Genomic DNA, 22,966 nt, shown 5'->3' on the forward strand with positions numbered 1-22,966 from the left:
ACCCTCTCCAGCCGCTAACATGGAACTAAGAAAGGTGATCAAAAAACAGCTGATCAAAAAACTTTTCATTATTTGTGTTCATTATTCAATAATTAAAACATTTATAATAATATCATCTTATTGTCATTTGTAAGAATAAAAAAGTATAAACTCAACCTCCCACATAATTGAACATCATCTTTTAGGTTATTTAGACAAATCAGAATAAAAAATAAAAATACTTGGATAATTTCCTGATATTCAGATTACCTCAGATTTGCTAGAGCTATCACCTTCCACTTCTGCTTTCGGAAGTGCTTAGTAAACAACTATTCTCATATAAATATTGTTTATTTTTGTGTGTGGCAAGAAATAGCGTTTGCACCACGGGCAAAAATGTTTTTCCGGCTCTCAATCTTTTCTAGTCCTCGGCCTACGGCCTCAGACTTGAAAACCGATTTCGAGCCGGAAAAATCTCATTTTCTGCTCTAGGTGCAAAATATACTATTCTACATCGTTAAAAAACGATCTAGGACGTTGTGGAGGTGGAAAAGCACCTCCAATGTTAATCAAATACTGTCATTATAAGGTAGACCTCACTATATACATTCTCGAGCTTCTGAATTGAAAGTAGTAAAAAATTCTAAAAATGTCGCCTCATGCTCGCCTTTTTCAGATTATTACTTACGGAGACAAGCACGGTTTTTTGACAAAGACATTCCTTACAAGGGAAGGTAGAAGAAGCTGGGGAAAAATAAGAAGGAAAAGAGGGATGGGAAAGAGAAGGAAAATAAAAGAATGAGCATGAAGACAGAGGAGACAAGTGGGAGAGAAGAAGAAGGAGGAGAAGAATAAGATGAGTGAAAAAGAAGAAGAAGAGGACTGACAATAAGAAGAAGAAGAAGAAGAAGAAGAAGAAGAAGAAGAAGAAGAAAACAGAATAGAAAAGAGAAGGGAGAGACAGAAGAAAAAGAAAAAGTAAAAGGAAGAAAAAGGGTAAAGGAGAAACATAAGGTAAAGAAAAAGAAGAGGAAGAAGACGTAAAAAAGATAGGGGGAGAAAACAGGTGGTGGGAAGTAGAAAAAGAAGAAGAGTAAGTTGACTGGTGATGGAAAAGAAGATGAAGAAGGGAGAGAAGAATAAGAAGAGTGGGAAAAGAAGAAGAAGAAAGATAAGGGAGAACTTCTATGCAATATAATACAAAGCATCTGTACAAATACCAATAATTTTATTGATGGAACTTTTATTTGACTGAGCTGAATCCAATAGATTGTGATCAAATTTTGATTACAAAATTATTTTCAGTATCTAAATTCAACAGGATGTTTGCATTTGAAGGATCAACTTCAACTACTCCTAATTATCAATTCAATGTGATCGACATGTTTACAGAATTACAGTCGGAGAATTGGCAACGCTGTTCTCCTATCTTTCTCCACTGCCATAATAACGTGGACAACTTTTCCAGTCCGTTGAAATAAAGGAAAAATGTCGAGGTATTTTCCTCTTCAGAATAAAACTCCTTTATTCTCTCTCACACTTCTGTTCCTTCTTCTCTCCCCCACTATATTATCTTCTTCTTCCTCTTATTATTATTCTTTTTTCTCCTCCTTCTTCTTCATATTTTTCTTCTCCTCCTCCATCTCCCTCTTCTTCTTCTTCTTCTTCTTCTTCTTCTTCTTCTTTTCTTAATCTTTTTCTTCATCACCAGTTATCTCCTTCTTTTTCTTCTTCTTCTTTGTAAGTTTCTTATCCTCCCATCTTCTTCTTCCTGTTTCTCCTTCTTCTCTCCTTCTTCTCCTTCTTCTTATTATTCTTCTTCTTCTCCTACTTCTTCTTCATCTTCTTCTTCTTCTTCGTCTTCTTCTTCTTCTTCTCTTCTTCTTCTTCTTCCTCTTCTTCTTCTTCTTCTTCTTCTTCTTCTTCTTCTTCTTCTTCTTCTTTTTCTTCTCCTTTTTCTTGCTGAGTGACTGAAAAACGAAGTGAAGCGGAAAATCGAAGGCAGGAAGTTTTTCCGAGAACGCTTTTCCTTCGGAGCTAAAAAAAAGAAAAAATGAAAATGGAAGCTACCTTAACATTCATCTCGTTCTTTCTTCCCCATTCTAAAATTTAGAAACAGTGTTAATATTCCATTATTCACTTGGATGAAGAAGGAGACACGAGGAGAAAAAGAAGAAAAAGAAGAAGAAGAAGAAGAAGAAGGAAAAAATAAGAAGAAATAGAACAAGAAGACAGGTGGAGGAAAAGATGAAGAAGTAAAAGGTGAATGTTGAGCATGTGAAACGTATATGAGGATGAGAAATGAATAAAGGAGCACACATCATGAACAGAAGTGTTCACTAATCTCCCTCCTCCTCCTCCTGTTCCTATTGAACTCCTCTCCCCCCCCCCACATTCCTTCTTCCATCATTCTGTCTTTCTCCTTTCATTCCGTCTCTCACTCCACCCATTCCACTTTGTCTCTTCATTTTTCTGAGTTCTGACTTTGAATTACAAAGCGGGAGGTCAGATAAGAATATCACAAACAGCAGGCTTGCCTTGCAAAAGCCAGAATAATAATACGTATTATTTTATGTAATATATGATGATTGATGAGCCAAGCCATCCATTCTTCTTCTCCTTCCTCTATTTCTTTTTCTTCTTCATTCCTTACTTCTTACTTTTTTCTTGTTGTTGTTGTTCTTCTTCTCACTCTTTTTCTTATTCTCTTTCGTCTTCTTATCCTCAGTCTAATACTCCATTTTCTTCATTCTTTTTCGTCGTTAGAATAATTGCAGTAGGAGAGCAGTGTTGCCGGTTCTTTGCCTTGCTACTGCCTTCTATAGAGGATAGCTAAGACTGGTATATCTCATTTAATATTAACTGTTCATTCTCGTTATAAATAATTAAATATATTATTTTTATTTGTCAAGAAAATATATTTTTCAATGATAAGATGATAATAGAGTTCTATATTATCAATATTGAGTATTTTGGTAATATATTTACCAAAAATCATATTTCTGCATTGTTGAAAAACGATATGACAAGGGTGAGGAGGTGGAAAAGGATAGCGCTATCTGCTTTGTCGCATGATAGACAAGGGTAGCAACACCAATGTTAATCAAATAATGCCATTATAGCGTGGACCGCACTATAATCCCAGCAAATGGTGTGCAAGATCGTTAGACCACTGTTCTCTAATTCCCCCAGCTAATACCCTAATTACAATATATTTCGAAAAAGCTCCACCCTAATAAGAGCAACATTACAACAAGGGTCTTGAAATTATCTTAATTACTTTTTTATAGTGCGGTCCACGTCGTGCGCAGAGGCCGAATGTTGAAAATGTTTTTATAATTACTAGCCCCCCCCCTCCCTGGACCCACTGCTAGATCATCCAGGATTAGGATTAGCAGGCGAGCTCCGCCACATTTTCCACCTCAGCTAAACCTCTGTACCAAATTTGAATGAATTTTGTTTTTTTGAAAACATGATATCGTACCCGTTCTGGCAAAACTCACCAAGTCAAAAACTCAGTTTTGAGTTATAAGCACATAACACTTGGTGAGTTTTGCCTGACTACCAAACAGCAAATATTGCTCACCATTTCCTGAAATTTAGGGAATAAAATAATAATGTTATCACTATCCATTAATAATTAGTTTGTGGAAGCAAAACTCACGAAATATGTTTAGTGAATTATTATTCTTGATGAAGCTCTGTATTCATGAGGATGAAAACTCATTAAAGATGGTTAGTGAAAATTGCTAGACGATTCCTTGGAAACTAAAGGACTTTGGTGAATTTTGCCAGGCAAGAAAAATGTGTCTAGCAGCTTAGTGAGATCTAATAAAGTGGAAAAATAGAAATAGTAATAAAATATATGACTTGGTGAGTTCTGCCTACTCAAAGAACTACATTTTTTAAGCCTATCGAAATACATTACTGAAAATGAGCATTTTTGTAGTTAGTGAGTTTTGCCAGAACGGGGACGATTTATTATATTGAGAATATAATTATTGGAAAAAGTGAGAAAAATGTTCGAAAAATGCCAATTTTGGGCGTATCTTCGACGAAATATTGAAGTCCTCTTATCTCAAAATTTCTAGACCCTAGTTAAACCTCTGTACCAAATTTAATTTTGGGTGTATCTTCTGCCTAATAAGAAGTCCTCTAAAGAAAACAATTAATATATCCTAGCTATGATTATGTACCAAATTTGATCATATTTTCTCATTTGGTTCTTGAAAAATCTGAGAAAACGCAGAAAAAACGCTGAGGAGCGCTTGACAAACGCTGTAAAAGCGCCTATATTAGGCGTATCTTTGACGTTATTTTTAATTCCTCTCAAAACGATATTTCTAGACCCTTGCTGAACTTCTTCTGTTCCAAGTTTGAATATTTTTTGTCAATTAGTTCTTCAAAAAGCTGAGAAAACGTAGAAAAACGCTGGAAACAAATATTTTGGGCGTATCTTTGGAGTTTTTTTTAAATCTGTTCTTAGTGCGCCTCTAGATGGCTAACTGAACAAGCCTGCCAAATTTGAACGTATTTGGTCCAGTAGATTTTTAGTTCTGATGATTATGAATGAGTGAGTGAATGAATCAGTGCCATTTCGCTGGCATATATAGATTAGCAAAAAAATCTTAGATCAAAGATATAACTAAAAGATTTCCATAGTATAGTATAACAATATAAGACTTGAATATTCATTATAATAATGTGACAGTAAGAAAGGAGTTCTCAATGTCAATAAATAAATTGAACATAAAATACCTGAGAACGAATGCACAATATTAGTTTTGAATAGTTTACGAAAAGTGAATGATTTACACTGGAATAATACTTGTAATAAACCGTAACTAACAAAGTAGTCCAGGCAATGAATGCTCAAAAAAAGGGAGTACAGGGGAAAGTTGAGAAGAAAATTTTGACCCCGCAGTTCTGTTGAGGGTAGTAAGGAGGTGAACACATCAAAAGTCCACACCCCTATCCCCTGTGCTAAGGGGGTTGCGGTGGTTTAAATGTACCATTTTTCGGTTTCTCGCATAAAACTCAAAAACTATGTATCTTAAGGACTTGACTGTCATATAACAAATTAAAGCTTACATAATTGCCTACAATATTCATTCTACAACTTTTTTATATCTCCTCTAGTTTTAGAGATATCCGCTCTTGAAGGTGTGATGTGATAGTTTTGAAAAAACACATTTGTCTCAAATTTTGCTCTATTTTTGCTCTTACAACATTTCAAAAATCGATGGGAAAAATCCATGCCGATAAGAGCTTATAGAGCATCAAATTCTCTCTTCAATTTGATGTATAATTTCACACTATTACGCATTTCTCTACAACTGTTGCAGCAGCTTTAGTGTTGAGTTTGAAAACTCCAGTTCTGCAACAATAGACCAATATTGACAAAGGAATTTGGAGGGTATGTTTTGAACACAATTTTTGACTTTGCAGCTTTGTTGCGACTAGTTAGGAGGAGAACATATCAAAAGTCCCCATTCCTAACTCATGTGCTAAGGGGATGAGGGTGGTTTAAAAGTTGCATTTCCAGCATCACACATTTAAGAGCGGATATCTCAAAAACTAGAGGAGATATGGAAAAAGTTGAGAGATAAAAAAGTGGGAAATTATGTAGACTTCAATTTCGTATAAAGCAGTTATGTCCATAAGATACACAGTTTTTGTGTTATATGCGATAAACCAAAAAACGGTACCTTTGAACCACCCCCACCCCCTTAGCACAGATGGTAAGGGTGAGAACTTTTGATATGTTTACCTCCTTACTACCTTAAACAGAACTGCGGGGTCAAAAATTATTTTCCAAACTTTTCCCTCTATACCCTCTTTTGAGCATTCATTGCCTGGACTAGATGATTTAGATCTCCAACATTTTGCACATAGATTCTAAACATATCAATATAGTGCACCTCGAAGCCCAAATTTCAGAATATTTTTCTCCCTGCTGAAAATATTCAAATCCAGAAATGACCACAAAAACCAAGGTCAGACTTTATAAGACCATAGTCCACAAAGTGGTAACCTATGGAAGTGAGGTGTGGGCACTAACATGTAGGGCTACAAACACTATGGATCGCTGGGAAAGAAGAATGCTTCTGAGAATATATGGAGCTGTATGTGAGGAAAGAGTTTGGCAAATAAGGAATAATGATGAGTTGGCACAGCTCTATAAAGTGTCATCCCTATGTACATTGGGTTGAAGCACTTGCAACGGGCAGGTCATGTAGAGCACATGAGGACCCCCAAAAAAATGTATGTAGGACAACCAGGTGGAAGGAGGTCAGTGGGAAAACCAAGGCTGAGATGGATGGATGGAGTCTCAAGGGATGCAAGAGACTTCATGTGAGAAATTGGAGGGCGGAGCAAGGGATTGAAATCGTTGAAGAGGAAGGATTGAGGAGGCCAGGGCTCGATCTGGGCTGTTGAGCCATCGAAGAAGAAGAATTTTTCAAAATTAATGTTCAAGTTTCATACATGAGACATGATAGTGTAGCAGTGTAAGGATAGGATGTAAAATGTGGATTGACAATAATCAAAATGTATTTGGACATTTTACGAATAGATTGATTGTTAAAAGCTTATTAAGAAATTAAAACATTCTTCACACATAGGACATTTATTGCACTGCAGCTTAATTCTACAATGAGGAAACTCTGTTTTTTCAGTATTTGATTCTTTATTCTAACATGATTGAATAATCATATTCTAACATAGAATAATTATGCCATCAACAGAAATTTGGAGAAGCATAAAAAGTGCTAGTGTAGGAGTTCATGCATTAAACTTAAAACCCCAGCTGTGTTGCGAATCAGTTTGTAACATATTAAAATCGGATGGGTAAACAAAACCCCTATTTGGAAGAATTTTATAGGTCTGAAGTAGAATAATAGTCAAGCATTGCCAAATGCGTTAACGTTTTGAAAGTTTAGATAATCAGGTATCACAGCTAAAATTAGAACAGCCGAATAGAAATAGAAAGTTATTTGCTACTTATATAATATTATATAAAGTATTGAAAATTTGAGGTTAGGCGTAAAATATCATAACAGTCGCATAACATAAAATCTAGCCAGACACCTTGGCAGAAATTTATTGTAACTAAATGGTATGCAACTAGAGGAAATAAAAAAGCACATGGCTAATTGTTATAAAGTGAGAAACCACTTATAAATCTTATAAAGATATACTGCATGTAATAAATGTACTTAAAACCCAAAAATAAAAATAAATTAATGTATTAAGGAAGTAGGAGGTTCATAGGCGCATGTATACTGTAAAAATTTGCATGAACCAATCAAATGTTAGTAATCGATGTTTGGCAATAGTGAGCCGATTCAAATGTATTTATATATATTTCTAAAAATGATAAGATTTTGTAAATCTTTACTGTTCAGTTTATGTATTGGATATGGCCTGAGAAAATATTAAATATCAGATATATGATATAAGCAATAATTTAATAGATTGGCACGAACTATTTGAAACTTTAAATGGTGTAGTAGCAAAATATTTAAATTTATGTAAATTTGCAAGTCGGAAATGAAAATTGTGAAAAAAAAGTAGAACTTGCCCACTTGCCTGCCAGACACTACCATGGAATGTCACCAAAATTTGTAGAGCACAATACTCTTTATTGTACATTTTAAAGACTTAAAGTTTTAATCTGATTATTAATTTTCTATAAGACTTTGTGATGCTGTATTAAAGCAAAAGTCATCCAAATATTTATTTAATCCCTTAATCCCAGCAACTTATAAAAAATTCAGCACGTGAGTGAAAAAATAGTCGAAATAAAATTAGGGCGCCCTCAGTGCTTCGAGTGAAATAAAAATAAAAGCTAGCTTGTCAGAAAGGTTTTAAATATTAAGAAATTAATACAAAAAACGTGTGCAAGTCTTAAAAGGGTATAAGAAATACTTTATTGAATAAGAATGAGTCAATTTATATATCCAAAAGTACACCAATTAAAAGAATGTTAAATTCTAAGCTTGAAATGCTAACGTTCACCCAATCATTGATTTTTTATTATAATTTGTAATAATATAATGTAGTTCTGGTTCAATGGATAAATTGATTTATCTATTTCCATCAGGTGCCGAATCTTACACCCTGAGAAATATATATTTATTATTGAGAAATTTATTGGAAATTATAGAAATTAATATATATATATATATATAATTATTGATTTGTCAATTTATCATTCTTTGATCTAGGAAATAATATATAAAGTGAGATTACCTAAATCGACAAGCAATAGCAAGTCGATACCCAAGCTGCATGCAAATAAATGCATATTATCAATGAATTGAAAAGCACATGATAAAGTTTCATGCTATAGAACTGAAAAATAGTGTACTGATCTGTGATATTTTATCTTGATATTTATTCTTGTTTTTGTTGTATATTTTGTTGCTCTATATATTTTCTATATTGATCTGACTTTAAAATTATTCGTTCAATATGTATCAAATTTTTATGGTGTACCATTCATTTTATTCCCCAATACCATAGAGTACAAATCTCATATATATTTGTTAATTATCAGTATTAAATTATTGCAAGAGCTCCTGAATGAGCCTATTAAGACTTTAGTGAAATTGTATCCTAGAAAACCACGACCAGATTTTATAGTATTTAATGCTCATGCTCTACCGATTGAAGCCAAGCAGAGGCAAAGCGTTATTCATTAAAAAAATAACGTCATAAGTTCCATTGAATGCCTGTCACAGCTCAGTAGCTGTTATCACAGTGAACGGAACTGTTTCAACAAATACGCTACCAGCGCATACGCAAACTCCCCGATACTAGAGTAACAATCCTACAGGGAGACGTGCGTCCTTTAGCAGCTGAGCCAATCCTCCTTGAGCTGAGCTGTCAGCTGAGAGCCGACGCACTTCTGCTGTTTTACTTGTTTGTTATTGTGAACATAACCTATAATTACTGTAATCAACATAAACTTTACGATCAGAGAATTTATTATTTTTTAAAGTTTCTTAAAATATTTTCAAATTGTTAATTCTTACCCATAGTCTATTAGCTCTTTTTTATTCAGTTTAGTTTAGCCATGGACGAAATACATGAAGATCACAATGTTGTATTCAGCAATTGGGGCTCTTGGAAATTTTCGAAAAAGGGAAAAAAAATGTTGAAAGAGTTTCTAGAGATGAATAGTGACTTACAAAAAGAAGAACCTTCAGATGAATGGAAATTTCTCATTTCAAAGTTACCAGACATTTCTAAAGATTTCGAAGATGTGAGTACCTACTTTACCTTTATACCTAAATCTGCATCCTTCACCCATAATATAGAATCGATGGCGTCAAAAACATATAATACACAAAACAAACATACATGAGGCATGTTTAGAAAGACAGCATTTTCGGTGAATCATCACTCATATACCTATTCACCAACACTGCAGTATGCCTTGCTTTTCAAGAGCTTGGAGACAACTCTCTCGAACGCTCTTAGATTCAACTATTTTACTCCTGTAGGCAGCCTATTGAAGTCCGCCAAACGCAATGCCGAACTCCTGAAGCACACCTGTGATCTCTGAAGCCGTACTCTGGGAATATCAATCATCTCTCGATGTCTGGTGTTGTGCTCATGCACATCAGTCCGAGTCAACATGTACTGCTGATTTTTTTTTTGACATATATAAGACAGAAAAGTAGGAAGTGGCAGATCAATGTTAGTATACCAAGTCTAACAAAAAGGGGCTTGCAATGTGCATGATATTTGCTTGCGGTAATGATTCGGGCAGCCCGTTTTTGCCACTTCAGTATGTCCACCACCTTTGCTGACCCCATATGAGTAGGCCATAGGAAACGTGACAGTGGAAGAGCGCGTGATACACCATGACTAAATAGGTCTCAGTCACATGACCCCTCAGCTTCAGCAGCAGAAAAAAATTCTGGATAGTCGTCTTGTGGTCACATGCTGAATATGACCCAGCATGACTATGCTGGCCCAGTTTAGTTTACTGTCCAGAACAAAACCCATTAGCTTGAAAGGGGTCTTGATCACCAGGAAGGTTTCTTGACAAGCTGCAGATGATATGCTGGGTTTTGTTTGCATTCAACTGTTTTTATTTATTGAAAAACAGAACACAATCCTCTAAAATTATCGTGTTTATATTTTACAGCTGGCTATACATCAGCTTATGAATTTCGGGGATGCGATATTTTGATTTTCCACAGAATCATTTGCTTACTATTTACTATCCACAGACGACGAAAGTCTCAGCTGTTTCAGCCAAGGATGAATTATCCTTTTAATGTCATTCAGCGAGTTTTCCCAAGGATGAGACCTAGTGCAATCGAATTTTTATATCATAAACCTACTATGTTTCAAATTTCGTGAAAATCGTTAGAGCAATTTTTGAGATCCGTTGAACATAAATAACCAGATATAAAAATATAAACAGTTATACAGAAATTGTTTGCTTAATATAATAGGATTATTAGCATTGTTGATACAACAACCCAAACAGCCATCAGTCGTTCATACACCAATATCTCGCTGACACGGCAGGACAGGACAGAGTTTACTCTGATGAACAGTATTAAGGTGCGTACAGATTTACGTGCCGCGAACATGAGCAATTGACTTTTAATCAGCTGATGCCAAGCTTTTTATATCTATAGAATAGAATAGAATAGAATAATGCTTTATTTTCAAATCAATCGTAACAAAGTATTGTATAGTATATATATTTCTAGCATCTAAAGCTTGGCTTTCGCCGTCAGCTCGAGTTGAGTTTTTATTTTCCGACAATATTATTATATCACTATTGAACTTGCATTCATAAAATAGACATAATTTACATACATGCGTAAATAAAACCTTAATGAGAGTAAAATTTCAATGCGTGAGTATATTTAACAATGAGTTGATACATGCAAAACAATTATTACCGAGTAATAGAGGGCAAGCTTTCATCATATTATAATAAATTTTAATTTTTTTGTTAATTTCCAAAGACTTATTACATATAAAGATTAGATTGAGAAGATAAATTCATACATAAAGACTGAGCAATATAATATCCAATGTTTTCTTTAATAATTGAAATTTTCTATTAGGAACCATCGATAATGCCAGGCGCTCTTACAAAATTCAACCAGCCCTCTCCAATTACCCTCGTTTACAACTTCTATATACTCATTCTCAGATATAGTTGAACCACCCAGCCACCTTCGTCTCCACTCACCCAAAACCACACACCGAGCAATAAAATGCAACGTATCTTCTCTCTTTTTTATATCTATATCTTATACCGTTTCTGTAAAAATACAGGTATAGTCAGCTGATTAAAAGTGAATTGCTCATGTTCTCGGCGCGTATATCTGTACGCACCTTTAGAGGAGACTGTGGTTTATAACTGCTCGAGGTCTACTGTTCACAGAACTATTAATTATAAATAGGATCGGTCCCAGGATTGATCCCTGAGGTACACCGTGGCTCACTGGGAGTGGACAGGAAGAAGCTCCACCCAGAGACACCACCTGCTGCCTCCCAGCCAGATAGGACTCCAGAATGGATAGCGCTGAGTTCACTACACCGTAGTAGCGCAGTTTCTCAATCAGGATGCAATGGTCAACACAATCAAAGGCTCTGCTCAGATCGCACAGGGTCAGCTCCATCACAGAGACTCTCCATCCTCAAACACCAGACCAATACGTTCAGCCACTTTATTTACTGCATCCACAGTAGACCTCCCTCTTCGAAAACCGAACTGCATACTTGAAAGAAGGTTTTGTCTTTCAAAGAAGTTCTCAAGTTGGGGCTTGATGACCACTTCAATCACCTTTCCAAACACTGGAGTCATTGAAATTGACCTGAAGCTGTTAAGGCTCTGGTGGTCCCCCTTCTTGTAGACAGGAACGGTTCTTGAGGTCTTCAGGAAATCTGGAAAAACGCCAGTTCTCAGGCAGTCGTTGACTGCTGCTGCCAGGGGGTCTGAAATGGAATCAATCACCTCCCGAAGCATATAAGCAAACATGTCATAGATATCAGGATTCCTGGATGGTTTAAAATAGCAGATTATCCTGCTAAGGATCATTGGAGTGACTGGATAGAAGACTGAGAGACGAATGTGCGTGGGTGGTACTTGTGCAGCCAGAAGCTCAACTGGATCCTCAGGAACAGCAGACATTGCACTCACTATGTCGTTTACTGACTCTATGAAGAAACTGTTGAAAGAGTCAGGGCTTGCAAGTTGTCTCCTCGGCATCGATCTATGTGAGTTTATCACATCCCATGCAGCCTTGGAACGATTTGGTGCACTCTTAATTTTAGATGCTGTTGCCAACTTTCTAGCTTGCTCAATACTTTTTTGTAGATGGATTTGGCCCGACGGTATCTTTCTCTGTCATCGCCGTTGCCATGCTCACATCTATCTTTTAGGGCAAGCATGATTCCCTTTAGTGTCTGGCAAGATCATCAGTGTACCACTCAAGATCACTTTTCACACGGCCTGAGCTTTTTTTGGTCTTTGAGAGCAATGTGACTTGACAATTTGCGGAAAGTAGTTGTTAAACTTCTCCTGAAAATATTGGGAAAATGTTCCAAACAGGTCATTTGTGTCATGGAGCACAGCCTCCCAGGGGGTGCTGGCCAGTGCATCTCCAAAAAGGGTCAGAGCAGCATCATGTATAGGTATTTTTCTGAAATCATAGTTGGCATGCCAATAAGGTCATACATCATTCAAGAAGAACTGCAATTTTGGAGTTCACTTTAAAAGGATACATTCATTTTAGAACACCAGGCTGATGTAAAGATGTACCAGTGGGCAGCAAGTGTCTGAGAGAGTCGTGGTCTTTAGTTCTTATTACATTTGCATTCATTACAGTTGGTCTAGGGACACAAGGCTTTGGTGTCCGGTTCTTTTCTCTTGGGACACCATTAGCCTATTGTCTTGTTATAGTATCCCAGCTTGCTCTACACACGGACACCACTGGTGTTCCAGCCTGCTGGTACATGGTGTCTAAATTATTTATTCACTGAATTCTATTCCCTCATTACATTAGGACTAATTTAGAACTCCAAGTGTCTGAGCAAGTCATTAGTTTTTATTGAGCTTATTACATTAGGAACCACAGCCAGGACAGTAAAATCTGGTGTCTCAACTGGCTTTTACTGCCAGGCCATTTACTTTGGTCGTGTCCACACTGAACAAATGTTCGACAAACATGTTTGTTGAAACAGTTTGGGCAAATCTTATTATGTTTGAAACTATGTTTGCCCGTGGTCAGTGTGGACGCGCCACCAAACAAAATATTATAAGTGGGGATAACAGACTTCATGTTTTACAGCTGTCAACACTGAAAATGTTCGGAAAAACAGTAATTTTTTGTTTGACAAACAATGATTGTCCAAACTTTTCAAAATGTTTGTCCCTGAGCTCCTCAACAAACATGTTTGCCGAACACGTATGTCGAACATTTATTCAGTGTGGACACGGCTTTAGATACCAAAAGTGGGCAAGTAGGCTATTCTAAAATCAAGAACTTATTCTTGTAAAAGACAATGCTCAATTCACTGTTAGTTGGAAAAATGTTAGATTAGGTTGGGTTTTAAATCTGTTCACAAGTACCTCATGGGAATAAAATTGAATATTTCTGTGGAATTCTAGCAGTGGTTCTAATTTATTTCTTTAAAAATTTACTGTTGGGTTAAACCTAGTCTACCGGTCTGAAATCTAATTTGAAAAGTTGTATAGAATTTACACCGTCAAATCAAAGTGCAGTACTTTGACATCCTCATTACAGGATTACAGCACTTTGATAAAACAAAATGCAGTACAAAACGATAATATGATACCGATAAAATAGTGATTATAATTCATTCATTACCCACGCACAAGTGGATAAGTTTATGGCATCATCCTCGGCAAAAAATAATTGTGTTACTTTTTTCTAGGATCCAGAAGACGATTTTCTACAAGCCTCTCAGCACAGTGATGATGACAGTGACACTGGATGGGATGAAATAAAGTTTTTTACGTCAAAAATCAACGAACAAAATCAATTACACGAGAATAATGTTGATATAGACAAAACTGTCGACTTGATAAGCACTCTAGTGGTCAGTAGTATAGAGGATGATCAGTCAGATACCGCAATGGAAGTTGATTGCAATGTTGACATTAATCTATCAAAATCACAAACAACGTTTGTTAGAAACAATGAAGTCAATGTTTTACTAAAGTCTGCAGATCCTGATGAGGATACAGAAGACATAAAATGTGGGAAGGATAAACTAGAGCTTGGTAGTAAGTATTTTACTTTAAAATTTTATATTTTTCTGACAAATTATATGGTTATGCAAATAAATATTGATTTGATCAATATTATAATGAGCTTCCATTCCTCTAAAATATCCAATCTCTCAGCTCAAATAAAAGCTGAATTATCAGTTCTTTAGTTGGAAGGATGACTGGCCAAATTATTGATAATAATATATGAGATTCAAAATCTCTCCCTGGTGGTTCCGAACTCACCTGAAACTGACACTCTACTAAAATTCTACTCATCTCTTATCATCATCCCTTCCTTAAAATAGTCTGAAGTACACTGTAATGGAGTCAAAGACAAATAGTAAATATATACTACATATAAATTCAATCTAACTAATGGTGTCTTGCTTTTTGCTAGCACTTTGACCATAGAGAAACAATAGCGTGAGTAGATATATCATGGTGTAGGGCGTTTATGTGGCAACTTTTACTGTTAACTAAAAGATTATTGTAGATTTTTACTGTCTTGTTGGGGTGCATGAACAGCACAATATAAGAGACTACCAGCGTCACACAGCTTTACGGGAAAGAACTACGTGGACTATCGGCTTGAGATAAAGTAAAAGTTGCGACATAAATTCCCTATACCATGGGATATCTTCTTATATTCTATTGTTTCTCTATGCTTTGACTTATCTGACGCTGTTCGAAGCCAACCAGACGTAATGTATATTTATCTTCCATTATATTAACGCACTAGCATATTAGTCATGTTTGTATTATTTTCAGTGAATAAGTCTGTGTTTATTAGCTTCAAATTTACTAAATTTATTCAAACACTTGTGACATTTTTATTAAATTGTGCAGTGCAATACTTTGTTTTCTGTAGGTACGGTAGCTAAATTGTTGTACGGTAGGTAGGTACCTATCCAGCTTGAGGCTGGTCAACGATTGATTGAATTTCTAATTACCTTAAGGATACACATCCTTATTTACTAAATATTCTTAAATTGTGAGAATTGAAATCATAACCATGTGAGCTAATTATATGTTGAAATATTTCATAAAAGATCTTTGAATAACCATCTTCTTTGGTGTCATCTTCTACTGTAAAATTCTTCTAAATACTCTAACACAAGTCTAATATGAATACAAATCTTTGATCGTTTAATGGGTCACATTTAATTATGACTATCATTTTCTAAAATTTGGATGAGTAGCAATACAGTATTAAGCCTATTGTTTCTCTCCCAATCATTGACTTTATCCGTCCATGTATGAATATCATACATATATTATTATACATATATTACCATGTATTAATATCAAATAAATTAATAATTTAAAATAATTACTTCTTGATTCATTTCGAACTCCGATGTATTAAACATATATAGGAGACTTACATTCTAAAAGTCGCAAGTATCAGGGGTATACTCCGTCCAATATATACATAAGTTATATGAATACATAATGCTAATGCTACTAAATTTATAGTGCCAAATTATTTATAACAAGTTAATTGACAGCAGATAATTCTTGAGTAGAAGCTCTCATCAAATTCCCTTCAAGCTGTTCTCTCAGTTGTACTACTGGACAAGTTTGCAACAGCAGAAGTCTCCAGGGTAGTAGCATGTAGGTATTTAAGTGAAATAAAATTATGTGTGAATATTGAAATCAATAGTATGAATACATTGGATATTGTAAATGAATTTTATAGAATAACTTTTTGTCATTAAAAAAAACAACCAACAGTCAATTTTTTCAATGAATGAATTTATTTACTCACTGTGACAACGAGATCTTCCGGCAGGTCCGCCATCAATCTTCCTGATTGCACTCAAGTGAAAGGATTGGATGAGAATTTTTAGTGTGCTGTTATTGGTGTCTACTGGGCTTGTTATGGCTGAGGAGGTAATCAAAGTGGATGTGGGATTTGAAGTTGGTTTGTTCATTCAATATGCATTGAATATTGCTTCTAAATTGGACCATTGTTTTTTATTGTCTATTGCTTTTAAATGAATAAACCAACTTCAAATCCCACATCCTCTTAAATGACCTTCTCAGCCGCAATTGACACCAATAACAGTACTCTAAAAATTGCCATCCAATCCTTCTATTTGTCTATGAATACGACCAGGAAGATGGCGAAGGCGGAACTGCCGAAAGATCTCGTTGTCACAGTAAGTGAATAAATTTTATTAATTGGACGCCTGAACGCGTTTTGGCGTATCAATTCATATGAATGTCGATTATCACTTATCGAGACGCCTACGAATATTTGATATTCATTTATTGGAAAAATTTTACTGGTAGTAGTTTTTTTTTAATAACAAAAAGTGATTTAATAATAAGCAGTTCGTGTTGGAAAACAACATTGAATAAATTTTATAAATAATTTTCCAGGAAACGACCTTCCTCAGCTACTTCTGGCCAAACTAAATGCAGACGCAATCGATGAAGATGGAGTGAATGAGATGCTCGAAACGCGTACATTGACCAAAGAACAGCTGATCAGTGTGTGGACTCAACTGGGCACCAATGACGCTAGAATGACCCTGACACGGTCATTGGCCAATGTGGCCTTGTATCATTTGTTCCTATGTCAGACTCTCCTTCTGCCCTGGGTCAGTTATTTGTACAAGAATCAATTCTTGAATTCTTGACTACAAGATCTACAGAATTTTCATTTTACGTTTTGTTTGTTACTTCTATAAACTTTAAAAATTCACTTCTCCTTTATTAATAGGACTACTACAATTATTATTCAAATTGAATAAAAATCATCAACTACCTTTTTTATATTTCATTCTTCTATTTTCTATATTAGTTTTATGTTATGAATCAATAAAATATAAAAGCGTACCTGATGATTTTTATTTCACTTCTATGAACTGCTACGTTGACATTGAATCCTGTGTGATTCGAAAGCATGCTTCAGTCAGTGAGTAAACTTATCATATTTTTCACAATAAATTATATCAGTCTGCGAATCGTCATTTTAGTGTTTAAACTTGATAAACTCTCAATTATTGCAAACCATCAAACCAAGTTCAACTTATATCCACTTGAAATTTTATAAACTAATGACTAGCATTTTATTCATTTATCGAAATAGACTACTAGTCGTTAATTTATAAAATTTTAAGTTGATTAAAAATCGCAGTTCCAATACAAACTTGATGAATTTAACTTATAAATATTGTAATTTTTACAGTTCATGTGCGACTCAAAATGTAAAGCTGTTTAGTATCAGGAAAAAATATATTTTATTATCCAATAATACATGACATAGTTGGTAGCAGTGGGTTATCATTAAGTAGTATTGAGAGAAAATGCCATTCTATCGTCTAATACTTTTGAGTATCGAACTTATTTAGTATCAACTATCAACCTTGCTTGCTCCAAGCGACTACTATTATTTCTCGCCCTATTAATGGTGAAAAAGTTTTGAAACCGGACGTGTAACCATAAAGAAATATGACACAGTGTTTGTTAAAATGTTGTAATAGATTCGTGATATGATTAACTTTTTCCATATAAAGAAATATAATTTGAAAAGATTGGCTTCGTGGTTAGGCTGATAAGATATCGCTCACCTAAATATTTAGATTCATGCGTCTGTTGGCTTGCTACTCCCGTTCGACGGGTGACCACTGCAGGAGTCAACTCCACAACATATATTTCATGAGTTGAAAAATCACTTCCCGGTGGTGTGGAACCCACCTGAAACTGTAGGTCCACTCATCTCATCATCATCCTTCTCATATGGGCATTATCCTTGGAAAAAATCAAGATGATGGATCATTCCTCATCATTCTTGTCATCCTATTCCTCACAAACTTGCTGCTTTCAATAGCATGGTCTATAAAGCATTAACAATACCTATGATCCATCATGATTTTGATATTGAGATCACTAAAATTAAACAGATAGCTGTTACAAATGGGTATGAAGAAAGTTTGGATAGATTATTGAGTAAAATTAACAGACATATTTCAATCAATTCTAGCTTTGTAGGCTCAAACTGTGAGGAGAAGACTTGGACACTAACAATACCATATTTAGGCCTTGTATCTGATAAGATAGGTAGGGAATTGAAGAGGAATGGATTTCATGTTGCTTTCAAGACCAAACCGATTTTAAATAGTCTATTTAGCTGGAGTAAAGACAAAATTGATATTTGGGATAAAAGTGGGATGTACAAACTTAAATGTGGTGATTGTAATGCTTGTTATGTGGTTCAAACTGGTAGAAGTTTCAAAATTGGAATTGAAAAACACATCAGAGATTGGAATAAACAAAATTGGGAATCTAACTTTGCAGAACATTTGATAACAAATAATCACAAGTTCACAGTTGAGGAGAATATTGAGTTTCTGCATGTTAATAACAAAGGCAGATCTTTGAATATTCTAGAGGCTTTAGAAGTAACAAGAATAATTGAGGAAAATTCGCAGTATAGTTTAAATGACCAGATTCATTTCAACCAATACAACACTACGAATTTTGTTTTATCATAACATGGTAAGCATACATTAGTCAATAGTTTTTCCATTTACATTATTTGTTTTATTATCTTTCACTTGTTTTCTTGTTTCTTATCTTGTACTGAAAGTAAATTTTGTTATCATGGCGAGTCTGTTGCTTAAGCTGCCATTTTGTGACACCGTTGAGTGGGAGGAGACTGTCTAGCTGGGCCAATGGCAGGCTTTCATGCCCTTGACCAATAGCAGTACTCGCCTACTAGTATAAATTCTGCTGCTCTTTTATTTAGTTTTAGTTTATCAGAGATTGACAATGGTGCAATAACCGAAACCGGTCTTTCTAAGTATCAATAAATCTGTGGTTTTTTGACAATTTCTTAGTCTTTTTCATTTAATATGATGGAAAGTAAAAATTGTGAGTTTGAAATCGATTTTCTAATTGAGTTATAGTCAATATATTTTTTCTGTCATATTTATGTTTTTTTTTGTAAAAACCGGTTGCACAAAAGCCGGTTAAATTTTAATCGTTTTTAATTCCACGTAAACTTATCAGAGACACCGTCTTTTCAATAGAGCCTTCTCCAATTGGTTCTCGTGTAATTAATCACGGTTAGAATTAAACCGGCTATTGTGCAACCGTGTCATAGGCTACCAGAACTATTTTTCTCATAACTATGTTTATTTTTATCATTTTCAATCAATGTTTTGTTTGATTTTTCAGCTGTGCAACAGTGATTTTGAAAACGCAACAGAAATTGTTGATAGCATTGCTGACATTTTGCCAAAAATTTCTGAAGTTTCTGTTAAGGAATTACTTCTACCACTCATCACTAATGCTAACGGAATCTTTGTCAAGAATTTGAACCTGCTTTCTGACATAATGAGCAAACTGGACAACAAGCATTGGGGTGCTTTATTAAGGTAAAACATATCAATCAAGGTGAATTGAATTGAGGAGTAATATTAATTATAGGTAGTGCTTTTAGAATATTCTTGACAATGAAATCCAATTTAATCTTCAAGCTCGAAACAGATGTATAAATGCATTTTCCACTTTCTTATTAAAGCTCCAATCAATATTCCAGATATCACTAGAACTCATTGGGCTGCATCAACCTGGATGCCTGGAGCAATTTCAATATAAATATGTATTCCGAAAAGTTCTGATTTTGGATTTAAGGTTATCTCTGTTTGAAATCAGCAATAGTAACTTGAATTATAGTACCTGCCTAGTTCTAAATGGAAAAACTACTTTAGATTGAAAACACCACTAATTTATCGAAACCTGGGCGTGGACATTTCAAAAGGTAATTTTTCCGAATGGATTAATATTAATAAAGACAATAGAATAATAATAATTTTTTGCAGTATGTTTCTTTACGGTGATACATGCTATAAGATCACCATCACAACATCCAAGTTACAAATCAAATCCTTAAAATATCATTATTTTTTATTGAAGCTTACAATCATATTATGTTATCACTGAAATAACAATCCATTTTTCTCAAGAAGGTTTAACAAAATAGAGTACAGTATTGGAATCGGAGAAAATTTTCTTCAAAGCATATTTCCAAGACTTCAATGCCATAACTAAGATGAGATTTGTTTATCTTTTTCTCCTTGAGTGTACATTGTTATAGTTGAACTTCTTCTTTTATTTTTATACAAAACAATAAAATATCATTATCACCTTCATATTGTTGAATCATTCTTGAGTTCATATTTTTCAAATTCATATTTTAATAATTACATAGGGCTACTTGTACCCTTTTTGTTTTCTTTGAGGCACGACTAAATTAATATTGTTGTTGTATTGTTAATTATCATGATAAAATGTAAAGGTGCGTACAGACTTTTGCTCTGCTCCGCAACCGAACGTCATTCGAGCAGAGCGATTGATGATCGACCGGGGAGCAAGAGTGGAACGTGAGAAGAGCTGACATCTCCCGTAACGTTCATCATCGGTGCGAGTACAGAGCGGGGGCGGAGCTGGTTGGAGGCGCGTATATCTGTAGACAAGTATATTATTGTAATAAGCATTAATTAAATTATATAGCCTAATCCAATGTTTTCTTCTATATTATATGTTTCAGACAATTCTTAGTAACTACAAACGTCAGTTTAGAAAAATGGCAACTTGCTATAGTCATCAAACTCCTGGAACCTGCGACTGAAGATTCCATAGATGCTGAATGCATAAGTCGTCTTGTCAATTTGTTGAGCAGCTCTGTTGACGAATTTATCAATGACAAGGACTTCGGAAATTTGTTGATAGCTGTCGCTTTGCTCATTCATAAGTCGCAGAAATTATCCGAATCTATTGAAACATTGAAAGAAGCCGCGGAGAGGTACAAGGGTATCATGAGGTTCAAAGTTATGAGTATTATTAAATCGTCGCCGTATTTATAATACAGTATTCAAAATAGAATTTCTGATCCTTTAGTGCGCAAAGTGCGGGAATTCACTCATAACTGTGTATATAATATATTAATGTGATTTACAGTTGTATATAATATATAATGTAATTTATGTTGTAATTAAAATTATGTAATACTAAAACATACAATGTTTGGAAGCCTTATAGAGAAAAAACGTCATTAAAATACAGAATTTAAATTTTTATGAAACAGTATTTTTTTTTTTTTTTTTTATTTATTTATTCCTTGAAAAAGCATTACAATAATTCACAATTTAGAAATATAACAACAAAATGAATCAATAGGAAATACAAATAAACATAAGGAACTACTTCCCCAAAAGAGCAAGCTCGAGCTTGGGGAAGGAGACATGTTTTATGTTTTATACTCTTGTGAAATGAAAGGAGCATAAGATTTTATAAAACAATTTCGACAAAATACTACCCAACACCTATTTTGGTTATCTCTGGAATTATCAATATAGGCTGTTTATATTGTATAATTATGCTATATATTGTGTGGTACTAACTCATGCTAGGCTACTCTTGTCTAAACTTTCATTTTTAAGCTGTTTCTAATATTTAACTATATTTTGGAATACATTATAGATCTTTTTAAATGTTTCTTAGCCAAAATTTTCGAGTATATAACACTCTTACAGGTATATTTGTATATTTTAGAGATCTCTTGGTTTAAGTACCTATGTCGTTTTAAATGTTCTTGATGCCATGCTGTTCCTCTTCTTCAAATAATTGTTGAGTACGGTACCTACTTAAATATCATCTAGTATTAAAATTGACATGTTTTTCTCATATGTCTATCATGCTCTCTCATTTTTTTCATTTTGTAATATCAACAAAATCTTGTTCAATCCTGTGTTCAATTATTGTATTCATTGATCGAGCTATGATAAATAAATAATTCTGTTACAGTATTTTGCTGGTCACATTCTTTTTCTAATACCTACTTTACCAATGCTCTACTACATTCTGCATACTGCATTACATTCTAATTTTGGAATTTTATAATTAAGACAATTTTGAAATTACATCAAGTACTTGTAATCGTATTATTAAATTGACATTTTTAATGGTTGAGAATTTCCATATTGGATAAAATTGAATGAGAAATACGGTATCAAAGTGAGTAAGCTCAGTGTGTTGATTCTTTGAAGCCTTCAACAGAGTCATATTGGAATTATACATCTTGATACGCTTCAAACAATAATTTAAAGTAAATGTAATGATATCAGATGCTTTTGATAAGAGGTTTATGATTATCCCGACTTTATGTAAAAATGATTATATTTAGTACAGGAAAGATGTGGAAACATGTTACAGTATTTGATGCATCATCAAATCTGATCTAGCGCTGAGATTGAGGGTGTGATCACATAGGATGCGATACGTGCAAGTGCACGCTTGGTTGCGCATAACCAATAAGCGCGCACAGATGAGGAACAAACTATGGAAAGAGCAATATGAACACTCACACCGAACGTATTCTTGATCGTATGTGTTGCGTTCCATGTAAGCAGCTGCATGCACTTCACGTGTTTCAATATGGCTTTCAGATTTTGTTCCTCGGTTCATGCATCATCCAGCAACGTACACTGCACTTGCACATATACGTATTCAATGTGATCACATCCTAATTTGAAATTTCGCATAAATTATAATAATGATTCTAAATTTACCAAGGATGGTTATAGGCCTATTTTTATTTATCAAGTCTAACTTGAAACAAATCTACACCTAAATAGGTGTAACAGAAATTTACCCACCACAATTCTTTTTTGTTTCTGTTGTTTGAAGTGGTAGAGTGGA

General features: G+C 34.5%; 1 protein-coding gene across 1 annotated transcript; it reads left to right on the forward strand.

Moving 5' to 3' along the window:
• The first annotated feature begins 8,847 nt into the window (after window positions 1-8,847).
• Window positions 8,848-22,074, forward strand: LOC111059245. The gene is made up of 5 exons (XM_022346870.2): window positions 8,848-9,247; window positions 13,918-14,269; window positions 16,640-16,860; window positions 19,442-19,641; window positions 20,817-22,074. Exons 1-5 carry the CDS (start codon window positions 9,059-9,061, stop codon window positions 21,130-21,132), a joined length of 1,278 nt encoding a protein of 425 aa, XP_022202562.2. The 5' UTR covers window positions 8,848-9,058; the 3' UTR covers window positions 21,133-22,074.
• Window positions 22,075-22,966: the final 892 nt, after the last annotated feature.

The sequence above is a fragment of the Nilaparvata lugens genome, chromosome 12 (genome assembly GCF_014356525.2).
Source record: "Nilaparvata lugens isolate BPH chromosome 12, ASM1435652v1, whole genome shotgun sequence".
Taxonomy (NCBI): Eukaryota; Metazoa; Arthropoda; class Insecta; order Hemiptera; family Delphacidae; genus Nilaparvata; species Nilaparvata lugens.